Source organism: Chrysemys picta, chromosome 4 (assembly GCF_011386835.1).
Source record: "Chrysemys picta bellii isolate R12L10 chromosome 4, ASM1138683v2, whole genome shotgun sequence".
NCBI classification, from domain to species: Eukaryota; Metazoa; Chordata; order Testudines; family Emydidae; genus Chrysemys; species Chrysemys picta.
Window position 1 is genome coordinate 128,835,755 of NC_088794.1, and position 12,366 is coordinate 128,848,120.

Here is a 12,366-nt window from a genome sequence, read left to right on the forward strand (position 1 = left end):
AATTGTGCAAGTACCTTACCTACCTGGAACCATACAGTACAACCAACTCTAGATTACAGCGTGTGTTATTTTAAAAAGTCAAACTCTGCCTCTATCGTGAGTCTCTCCCCTCTTGTTCCTGAACCACCTCCACTATCGCTCTGTCTCCTCCTCTATCTCTGTAGATCTTTGTCCCTCTTTCAGGGGACGGTTACAGGTTCCTGTCCTTTTCCCTTCTGTTCGACTCGGTCTCTGCCTCCCCCGCTAGTGGTCTCTCGCCCGGCTTTTCCCTAGACAGCGGGAACCTCCCTTCCCCCGAGGCGGCCTCGCCCCCTGCCCGCGTCTTGGCCCGGCCCTGTGGCTGCCCGCGCCGGTGCGGAGAAGGACCCTGCCGCTTGGTTTGGTCGCTTAGCAACGGCGCGGCTTCTCCGGCGAGCGCCATGGCGGCGGAGGAGGAGGTGGTGGCCGCGGCCGAAGGGGCCATTCGCAGCCAGAGGGTCTTTCTAAACCATTTGGACTCCTACAGCGGCAGCAGCATCGGGAAGGTGACCGCGGGGTGGGGGTCCCTGGGAGGGGGCTGGGCCGCAGGATCTCTCCGAGCTCCGCTCAAGCCGCAAGCTGGGATACGGCCCCATCGCTGGCCACCCCCGCGAGGGTGAACAACCTGCTGGGGTGTGGCTGATGCCAGAGCCAAGACTAGAGAGCGGCCCCGTGCCCCAGCACAAGGTGCTAGCCATCATCAAGAGCACAGTCTCCCTGGCAATACTCCTCCTGGAGCCACATGCTGGTGCCAGGGCACCTTTGCCAGCCTACTTGCTTCTTTGGGCACCCCCAATAGAAAGGCACACGCTGAGCTATGATGCAGACAACATCACCAGGACCATAGGACCTCTTTAGTACCCCTATCATCAGCAACCACTTGCTGGGCTACAAGGATCTAAGCACTATGGGGTGCCCTCCGCCAGTCCTCCCACATGGGAACCATATGCTAAGGTGCAATGTTAATAGATTCACTTAGTCTTAAAATCTCTCCTGTGCCCAGTGGCACATAGAGCAACCCATTTTTCCCAGCAAGATGTTTGACTCCATCGTAAGTTATCTCCATGATGGCAGCATCCTTTTCAATGGTACTAGGATAAGTCATTCTTTGCCCACCACACCTTCTCTTCCTTGAGTTACCAGGTGTTTGCTTTTCGACCGGAACGCCTGGTCAAAAAGAGACCCTGGTGGCTCTCGTCAGCACCGCTGCCTGAGCTGTTAAAAGTCTGGTCGGCGGCACAGTGGGGCTAAGGCAGGCTCCCTGCCTGCCATGGCTCCGCGCAGCTCCTGGAAGCAGCAGCATGTCTCTCCTCCAACGCCTAGGCACAGACGCAGCCCAGGGGCTCTGCGCGCTGGCTTAGCAGCTTCCAATGGCCGGGAACCATGGCCTATGGGAGCTGCTGGGGCGGCAGCGCCTGCGGACGGGGCAGCGCGCAGAGCCGCCTGGCCGCACCTCCACGTAGGAGCTGGAGGGGGGATATGCCATTGCTTCTGGGAGCTGCTTGAGGTAAGCGCCGCCCGCTCCCCCTCCCATGCCCCAACCCTCTGCCCCACCCCTGATCCCCCTCAATCCCAGCCCAGAGCACCCTCCTGCATCCCAAACCCCTCATCCCCAGCTGGAGCCCTCCCACCCTCCAAACCCCTTTGTCCCAGCCCGGAGCACCCTCTGACACCCTGAACCCCTCATTTCTGGCCTACCCCAGAACCCACACCCTCAGCCCGTAGCCCGTACATCCTTCCACACCCCAACCCCCTGAGCCAGCCCGGTGAAAATGAGTGGGGAGAACGAGCGACAGAGGGACGGTGGCTGGAGTGAGCAGGGGCCGGGGCCTTAGAGAAGAGGTGGAGCATGGGCAGGGCCCAGGGCCGGCTCCAGGCACCAGCCCACCAAGCTTGTGCTTGGGGCGGCACCTGGAGGGGGGTGGCGCGGCGCTCCAGCCCCCGGGGAGAGCGGGGCCACGGCCGGGCTCGCCGCCCTCCCCCCGGCGCCCTCCCCCCGGCCGCCGGGGGGAGAGCGGCGAGCCCTGGCTGGGGCTCGCCACCCTCTCGCCTCCCTGCCCCCTGCGCTCTGGCCGCCGGGGGGAGAGCGGAGCCCTGGCTGGGGCTTGCCGCCCTCCTCCCAGGGCTCCGGCCGCCCTTCCCCCCCGGCGCTCTCCCCCTGGCCGCCGGGGGGAGAGCGGAGCCCCCACCGGGGCTCGCCGCCCTCCCCCCCAGCGCCCTCCCCCCGGCCGGGGCTCACCGCCCTCCTCCCAGGGCTCCGGCCACCCTCCCCCCCGGCCGCCGGGGGGAGAGCGGGGCTCGCCGCCCTCCCCCTGCGGCCGGCGGCTGCCTGGGGCGGCAAAAAAGCCAGAGCCGGCCCTGGCAGGGCCCCATAGGGGGCAGGGCAAGGGTGTTTAGTTTTGTGCAAGTTGAAACTTGGAAACCCTATCTCTTCCCTCCTGGTGTAATCCAATCTTAGACATACCTTGTAATTCTCTGATGACATGGCCAAACCACCATAGCTGTCTCTCTAATTACTCAGTTTGCTGACCAAACTAAATGGAGGATTCTTTGCTTCCATCTTCACGGCTGAGGATGTTAGGGAGATTCCCAAACCTGAGCCAGCTTTTGTAGGTGACAAATCTGAGGAACTGTCACAGATTGAAGTGTCACTAGAGGAGGTTTTGGAATTAATTTATAAACTTAACATTAACAAGTCACCGGGACCAGATGGCATTCACCTAAGAGTTCTGAAAGAACTCAAATGTGAAGTTGCGGAACTATTAACTGTGGTTTGTAACCTGTCCTTTAAATCAGCTTCTGTACCCTGGAAGATAGCTAATGTAACACCAATATTTTAAAAGGGCTCTAGAAGTGATCCCGGCAATTACAGACCAGTAAGTCTAACGTCGGTACCGGGCAAATTAGTCAAAACGATAGTAAAGAATAAAATTGTCAGACACATAGAAGAACATACATTGTTGGGCAAAAGTCAACATGGTTTCTGTAAAGGGAAATCGTGTCTTACTAATTATTAGAGTTCTTTGAAGGGGTCAACAAACATGTGGACAAGGGGGATCCAGTGGACATAGTGTACTTAGATTTCCAGAAAGCCTTTGACAAGGTCCCTCACCAAAGGCTCTTACGTAAATTAAGTTGTCATGGGATAAAAGGGAAGGTCCTTTCATGGATTGAGAACTGGTTAAAAGACAGGGAACAAAGGGTAGGAATTAATGGTAAATTCTCAGAATGGAGAGGGGTAACTAGTGGTGTTCCCAAGGGTCAGTCCTAGGACCAATCCTATTCAACTTATTCATAAATGATCTGGAGAAAGTGAGATGACAAAGTTTGCAGATGATACTAAACTGCTCAAGATAGTTAAGACCAAAGCAGACTGTGAAGAACTCCAAAAAGATCTCACAAAACTAAGTGATTGGGCAACAAAATGGCAAATGAAATTTAATGTGGATAAATGTAAAGTAATGCACATTGGAAAAAATAACCCCAACTATACATACAATATGATGGGGGCTAATTTAGCTACAACGAATCAGGAAAAAGATCTTGGAGTCATCGTGGATATTTGTCTGAAGACATCCATGCAGTGTGCGGAGGTGGTCAAAAAAGCAAATAGGATGGTAGGAATAATTAAAAAGGGGATAGAGAATAAGACGGAGAATATATTATTGCCCTTATATAAATCGATGGTACGCCCACATCTTGAATACTGCATACAGATGTGGTCTCCTCATCTCAAAAAAGATATACTGGCACTAGAAAAGGTTCAGAGAAGGGCAACTAAAATGATTAGGGGTTTGGAACGGGTCCCATATGAGGAGAGATTAAAGAGGCTAGGACTTTTCAGCTTGGAAAAGAGGAGACTAAGGGGGGATATGATAGAGGTATATAAAATCATGAGTGATGTGGAGAAAGTAAGGAAAAGTTATTTACTTGTTCCCATAATACAAGAACTGAATTAAATTAATGAGCAGCAGGTTTAAAACAAATAAAAGTAAGTTCTTCTTCACACAGCACACAGTCAACTTGTGGAACTCCTTGCCTGAGGAGGTTGTGAAGGCTAGGTCTATACCAGCATTTAAAAGAGAACCAGATAAATTCATGGAGGTTAAGTCCATTAATGGCTATTAGCCAGGATGGGTAAGGAATGGTGTCCCTAGCCTCTGTTTGTCAGAGGGTGGAGATGGATGGTAGGAGAGAGATCACTTGATCATTACCTGGCATTGGGGCACACTGGAATTTTGCAGATAACACTTCTCCAATCTTTAGGACAGATCTTTTCTCAAACCATTCCGTACAACCTGCACATGTAATTCACCATCACTTCCTCTCTGACTTTTAACATTTTAGCATCTATCTTATCATAGCCTTTACTTCTCTTCAGTTGGTTTATGACCTCAGTTACTACCTCAAAGGTTATTATTTCTAGTGATATAAGTGAAGGTATTTCTTCACATACCTCAGTGTATGTTAGTGGCTCTATCTGGTTGAGCACAACCTGGAAATGTTCCATCCAGTGGGCTCTCCGTTCTTCCTTTGTGTTTAAAAGTGTACCTTCTTGGGTATTCACAGTGCCACAATGGTTAAAAAATTGTGATGTCAATAATGTACATCATTCATTTCTAGTGTCAATGGATTTCAAAATACTGGACATTAAATATGTCACAAGTATAACAGTGTTGGTTTTTATTTTGTGTGATTTGCCTTCACCCTCAGAACTGTGTAATTCTTAGGTTTGTTCAATTAAAATTTTACAAAACCTATATTTCATGATATTTCAGTGAAAACATGTATTTTTTTTGTCATCTAGTTGGATTTAAACACCATCTCTCATACACAAGCTAGCCATTGTTTGCAACTGTAATGGTTGCAGCTTGGTACTCAAATGTTATCTAGCTGCTAATAAATGACACCAAGTAGTGTTAATATAAACAAAAGTGAAACTGACTAGTCTGTTTTAATTGTTTTAACTGAGGCTAATGCAAAAAGCAAACTGTGCAAATAATGACCATGCATTTATATTTAAAAATTATTTCAGTCTTAAAATGCTTCAGTGTAGAGATGTGATAAAACTAGGATAGAAACCCTTTACAACCACAGACCCTAGACTAGGATTTAAAGTGTGATGTGAAAAGGTGTTAACTAATATGTTTGAAAAGTTTAGCATTGGCAAGGCTGTACATAGGTTAAGCTAGCCCCAAGATTTAACTCACCAGTTTAGTATGTGTTAAAGGCAGTATTCCTTGCTTACTCTAGACTTTTAAAACGTGTTATTTTATTTTAGTCTAGACAAGTTCTGAAGAGAAATTCACATATCTTCGTTCCTTAAGGAAGGAGAGAAATAACAATTTTTATTATGAATCTTGACACCAGTACTAAATTCTTTGATCCTTTAGCTTCTTACACATGGATGGACAGCTGCACTGTGCCCAGAGCCCCACTGACTTCCTTGGTTAAGGTGTAAACCCATGTGAAGTCATCTTCAGGATTGGGGCCTAATTTTGTACAGTGCTTGGATACCAAGGCGATAGATGCCCTGATTATATAGATATAAATAGATAAATATAAAAAGGAATTTGAGAGAATTCAGATTTGAATCCCTGAATCCAATTAGTTCTCTGGTTCTGGTCCCTCCTTGAGTCCAGTTCAGGGTCTGATGTGAACAAAATCTTACAAGACTAGATGTTATCAAGCTCATTCAATCCAAGATGACAGAAATCTCATGAGAACCACACACATGGTTTTTGGCACTTTCAAATCTGATTGATTGGTCTATAAATCCCAAACCTCAAGTACTGAACACTGCTCACTTGACTCATCACTACGGAGGTGTTAAGTAATACAAGTCAAGATTTTTAAAGGAGTTTGAAGCAGTGTTTCTTAAATGAAATGAGCAACTATGATTTCCTGCCATAGATGTATTTTTTTAAAAAGTGAGCAATTGCTGAAGGACAGCATTGAAAAGCTGATATCTGAATCTGTTAAAAATTACAGTAGAACCTCAACATTACAAACACCTCGGGAATGGAGGTTCTTTGTAACTCTGAACAAAACATTATGGTTGTTCTTTCAAAAGTTTACAACTGAACATTGATTTAATACAACTTTGAAACTTTACTATGCAGAAGAAGATGGATAGTAGGAGAGAGATCACTTGATCATTACCTGTTAGGTTCACTCCCTCTGGGGCACCTGGCATTGGCCACTGTCAGTAGCCAGGATACTAGGCTAGATGGACCTTTGGTCTGACCCAGTACAGCCGTTCTTATGTGTATTGATATGAAGTGTATTGCTTTATGCTCATAAAGAGTCTTTTCTTTCCATCCAAGTTTCATATCCAGTATGAATATATCATCTGCAAAATGTAAGTCTTGCAGCTTATCCTGCCCTCAGCAGCAGCCATCACTCTTCTCATCACAAAGTCTATGACAGTGCAGAAGAGAAGTGGGGATAATATGCAACTTTGCCTTATGCCAGTAACAATCTTAACCCATTCTGTGTCTCCACTTTCTGTCCCGCCCCCCATCACCCCTGGTCCCTGCTGCCTCCGCTGGCCCATCATGCATCTCTACGTCTCTCAGTTCCCCCCTATCGACCTCCCCATCCAAGGCTTACTCAGTCCTGGCAAGCCCAGGGACAAATTAAGTCTGCTACTGTGAAAAGTGATATTTATATGTTTGTTAATATCACTTTTCACAGCAGCAGACTTACTAGCTAGCAGGTCTTTTTAAAAAAGCAAAAGAAACAAAAAAAGACAAGAACCTTCAGAGCACCTTATTTGTGTTTCTATTCTGGTCCAGTAAAGAATAGAGACAATTGTACATTATTTTTATTATTGAGCCTACAAAAAGATTCAATAAATTACAATGATTTGGACATGTGTATGTGCATATTTATTTATTTTTCCTAAAGTTAATTAAGAATTTTAGGAAAAATTGTCAGTGTGGCCACCAGCAAGAGTTGGTGGCCGCAATCTGAGGCCACCAAAAATTTTGTTGAGAACCCCTGGATCTAATGTACCTGAAATAAACACAAATTGTGCATTGATATTGAAGAGGAAAATTGTTTACCCTGTTTACAGATATTAAACTGCTTCTCCTTTTATTTATAGATCTTTTTTTTTTCTGTATTGTAGTATTTATCCAACTGTGTTGTTGGAGCATCACTTGAAGAGGTGGGAGAGGAAGAGGAAGAAGATGAAGATGAAATTATGTCAGCTATAGATGTTACTTTCGGTAAACCAAAGGAGGGAGTCTACCAAATAGTGGGGACTCTTGCTAAGGCACAGAGTATGAAACCAGATTTTGCTCAGGAAACTTACACAGTGAGTAACAGTCTTGTTAAATTGTCAGTAAATAAATGTGTGTCTTTTTAGGTAACCTTTACGACAAACTTTGGATTACTGTAAACCATAAAAAAATAAATATACAAATATATATTGTAGACTTGTGGGTATGATTTATATATTTCTAAAATTATTTTCTACATGTTCTTTCAGAAGTACTACATTTGTATTTTATTCTCCCTCGTCCCTGTACAGCCTCTTTCTAGGTGATCTCATCAGCTCACAGAGGGCCTGATCCACAGAACATTGAAATTAATGGAAAGACTCACAGATCCAAACCCCTGGGGATCTACAACAGGGAGAAATTAACTATCCCCCCTACTTCCTTCCACCAACTCCTGGTGAATCAAGATCCAAACCCCTTGGATCTTAAAACAAGGAAAAATCAATCAGGTTCTTAAAAAGAATTTAAGTTGATTTAAGTGTGCTTTGGATCAGGTCCACAATGGATAGACTGACATCTGTATGCTGATGACACCTACTTTTCTACTCCTACCTTGTCTTTCTGCATCCAGTCAGATATCTCAGCCTCTCTGTCTGATACTTCCTTCTGTATATCTCACCATCACCTTAACCTTAGCATGGCCAAAACTAAACTCCTTATCTTCCCTCCCCACTCCTTTATCCATTTCTTTATACTTCCTGGAAATGATGTGTTTATTATGTGAGCAATGTGAAATGTAGGATGGCCTTAACTATTCACTGAAGCCAAGATTTCAGCAGTGACTTGTTATTCTGGATGCCTCAATAGTTGAGTGCCCAACTTGAGACACCCAACTGACCAGATTTTGAGAACATGGATGCTTGTCACTTTGGGAAAATAAGGCCCTTTAAGGTGTTCTTTCGTATGTGGATCTCAAAATATTTTTAAAAGTTAGTGAACATTAGCCCCACTTTACATTTGGCCTAATTAAATAGAGAAATTTGAAACTGCTATAAAATTTATTGTGGCCTAGTGAACGATAAGAGTCTGTGACAGGGTGCTGGGCACGAAGTGCTTAATCAGCCCCCTGCCATGCCAGCTCCCATCAAGGGGAATTGATTGGGGCTGGCTGAATAGCCCTGCCTGCTTGGCAACTAGAAGCAGCTGCCAGCCTAATTAGCCAGGGGCTATAAAGGCTGTGTGAGGGGAGGCTAGAGGCTGAGAGGGAATGGTGGCTGTGGTCTGTTGCTGACTGTAAAACCCTGTACATAGATAGTACGCTGGTGGTGGGAAAGAACTATACATAAAATACATGGATGATTGCATCGACCTGCGGCATTCCTGATTAGTTTTGGTGAGGGCAGCAGGGGCAGAAACAAAAGGGGCTCACTTGTGCCTCGCTATAGGGTGTCTCCTCAGTAATCTGATTTCTGCTCTTAATTCTACCATGTGTTTCCTATGAAATCTTTGGAAAGGAACTAAAGCTCTTGGTTCCTAGATTTGGTCCTGACCCAGCAAATTGCTTCTTAAACAAACCCTGTACCCACACAGAGTATATTGCAGGACTGGGGCCTGAATGTGCTTTAGCTAGGCAGATAGAGGGTCTTGAACATTACACATTTCACAGAAATGTTTCCTTTTTACAAAAAAGGAGCAATTTTCTCAACTTTAATATAAAGAGATTATCTTTTTCATTTTCTTTTTCTGGAATTGCAAGGAGGATAAAAAAAAAATCAGCCTTTTACTGGTTGCAACTTTAGCTAGGGAGAAACTCTCTCTTTATAAGAGAACACCCAACTGCAGAGCTAGGCCTGGAACATTAGTCCTCTAGTTATAGAATCAAAGGTCTTCACAACCTGAAGAAGAACAGGATGATTTCTGTTGGCTGTCAACTAGCCAACTGGTAATAGAAAACACACAGGTCTTGATCCTGCTTCCAATAAAGTCAATGACACTGGGAGAGAAGGGGAGGAGTGGGTGTGCTTGGGGGTGGGAGCGGAAAGAGAAGGGGGCAGAGGTGGAGCCAGGGGCAGGAAGAGGTGGGGTGGGCCCTTGGGGGGGCAAATGAGTGGAGTGGGGGCTGGGGCTGAGCAGGGAGCTTGGGGGTCTGAAAATGTTAAATCAAAATGGGGGTCCTCGGGTTGCTAAAGTTTGAGAACTGCTGCTCTACAGCAGTCTGCACCCCAGATTTGCAGTAGGAAAGTGAAAATTAAAAGAAAAAAGAATTTTGGGCAGGGGAACTTATTCTTTCTATAAAAGATTATGGGGTTGTTGGGGTTCTCTCTCTCTCCAGATCTCTACTCGAGAAGAACTTCTAGGTCACCTACTTGAGTGTGATGTCATTATTTATAACATCACTGAAGATGCGAATCAAATTGAAGAAGCTACTTGGGCCGCTTCTGGTTAGTATAATCAGTAACTGAACAGAAAACTGCCTGTTGTGCAGCAATCAGAATTTGCAACAGATAATTAGTCATATAAATTGAGATTTGTAGTTTGCTATGATATGAAACTAGGTTCCTAGTTGAAAGAGCAGTATGGAGAAATGGTAAACTTTAATTACTGCACCATGCATTGGGTAGGAGACATTCATCCTTCAAAGGAGTCAGTAAACTTTTGATCAAGTAACAAGATAATGGCAGCCAAAAATACAAATGTATTTTAAAAGGAAAGATTAAATCAACGTACATTTTATTCTCAGTGAACAGGGTAGCATATTTGTGACACCAAGTGTAAAACTCCATCAAATAATAATTCTCCATTCACCATACTGGTCATATTTTGCTTTGCACTCTTTTGACAAGATGATATCTCAAACCTCATTATCAGAAAGATAGCTTCCTTTCCATTTCAGGCTTGTTGGTTTCCTAGCAGCAAAGAAGCATCTCCTACCAAGATCTTTACAGCATCTGGACCACATATTATTTTGGATATGAAATTAAAATGTGAAACTTACATTCTGTTTACAGTACAATGTATCCTTTATTAATACTGCTCATGTATAACTTTGGACTCTGTGGGGACACTCTGCAATGCAGCAAGTAGAAGGTATGATGGGGGGGGGGAGGAGAAGAAGAGAAGGGTAAGGCACAGGAAGAAATCTGCAGCTATTTAGATCCTACCATCCTCCTCTCATCAGGCTGGAGAAGGGGACATGGTGCCTTCTCTACCTCTTGAGCTGGAATAGCCTCCATGGAATGGCTCCGTAGCCACTCCATGACCTGAAAGGGAACATTTATTTCCTCCAAACAACTGCCTACTGCCCAGCTAGTCTATTTGGGGTGGTAGCTGGGTGGAAGATTTGCCCCTTTGCAATTCATATCAACATCAAGATTCAGTATTTTGCAAAAATGAGGAAAAGCTTATACCCAAATAGATCTGTTAGTCTTTAAGGTGCCACCGGACTCCTCATTTTTGTGGATACAGACTAACATGGCTACCCCGATACTTGACACCATGCAAGGCACTGAGTATTTTGCAAAACAATGTAAACTATATTTTGACTTAAAACTTCAGTAGAACCATTATGACCCACCACTTTGTATTATACACCTGACAATGAAACCCATGTTAACGGCTTTACAAAAGATTCCTGCAGTGAAAATGAGAAGGTATTCATACAGCATGCAAGACAAACTATAGTTGCATGTTTACAGTGTGTGTGTGTGTGTATATATGTATGTATGTTATTTGAGTGGAAAACAAATAAACCTTAATCCTAATTATATTATTTAACTCTGGATTAAAATAAGGGGGCTGCATTATTGGAATAATTCTATAATGTTTCTATTCTAACCCTGAAAACAATAGATCTTGATAGCAAACTAAAATATGTAAGTGATTCATCTTTATTGACAAGTGATTTTTTTCCACAGCATATAGCTTAAGGGAAGAGATGATCATTCCTGGCAATTTAATCCTATGATATTAGCTTAATTTGCTAAGCAATAAGAAATATATGTTTAATATCAAACTTAATGAAAGTCATTTGCAGAAAAAAGTTATGTCACACTGATATTGTACTAACTGTTTTTATAGAACATTTTAACTTGAAAACAAATACAATAGCAGTAATGCTGCTTACAGTAAAATAAGCACTTTGCTTTGATTTTACAGCATTACATGGAGAGGTACTACATTTTGAGAAACCAAAGTTATTTATCTTAGTTTCAACAATAATGACATGGGCACGAAGCAAACCTCTTGACCCAGTAAGTAATATTCATTTTTGCTGAATTTTTTCTTTACTGTTAAATATTTTTAGCATGTACCCTAGTTGTAATGAACATGGTCAACATCAAACAAACTTATTTTCACTGTTGATTTTTGCACCTACGTCATTGACTACAAAACTTTGAGTTTATATCTAGATCTAGACACTGTAAATTGATTCAATAGGACTATTCATGTGTGGAGTTGCATGTAAAATTTATATGATTGGAAGCATAGATAACCTGGTGTGGCATCTTTTTGAAATTCACAAATTTAACGTCTTTCTGAAACTGTATATGCTAATGTGAGAAGCAACTTCAAGATTTTGTTTTGCTTGTTTTCCTTTTAAATAGTTTTGATCCATCTACATTTTTAAAAGCATTGATCATTTGATTTTTTTCCCCTCCAAGACTTTGAGAATTTCTTTTTTATACATGTTTAAAAACTGAGGCTTTTTATATACAATGTAAATTTTTTAAAAGTACACAGTCATTTTAAATTTATCTTGGTTTAAGCCATGTAGAACTTTTGGAATGTTTTTCCAGGAAAGTAAGACATTTTTCTTAGAGTTGTTTTCCTCTATAGGATGATTCAGAAATTCCTTTTACTGAAGAAGATTATCGCAGAAGAAAACCTCACCCTAACTTTATGGACCATATAAATGCTGAAAAAGTGATTATCAAACTTGGAAAAACAGTAAGTATCTCAAAATAACCTATTTGAATGCAGTTCTTTTTTACTTAAACTGAAGAATTCTCTCATCTTAATATAAATTGTCCACAATGTTTAACAGATTTCTGCAAGTATATTAACTCCTTGATAAATGTGAATAGCTCCCAGTGGTAATAATGTGAAATGTGTAAAAATACTG

General features: G+C 43.2%; 1 protein-coding gene across 2 annotated transcripts in view; it reads left to right on the top strand.

Moving 5' to 3' along the window:
• Positions 1 to 282: 282 nt before the first annotated feature.
• Positions 283 to 12,366, top strand: part of AK7 (adenylate kinase 7) — a 59,998-nt gene continuing 47,914 nt past the window's right edge. Inside the window, exons 1-5 of one of the 2 annotated variants that reach the window (XM_005307018.4) lie at positions 283 to 524; positions 7,151 to 7,339; positions 9,577 to 9,685; positions 11,400 to 11,494; positions 12,081 to 12,191. In XM_005307018.4, coding sequence (XP_005307075.2) covers positions 420 to 524; positions 7,151 to 7,339; positions 9,577 to 9,685; positions 11,400 to 11,494; positions 12,081 to 12,191 — 609 coding nt within the window. In that variant the 5' untranslated portion in view covers positions 283 to 419. The remainder of the gene's footprint in view (positions 525 to 7,150; positions 7,340 to 9,576; positions 9,686 to 11,399; positions 11,495 to 12,080; positions 12,192 to 12,366) is intronic. The other variant, XM_065593570.1, reaches the window with a different exon arrangement.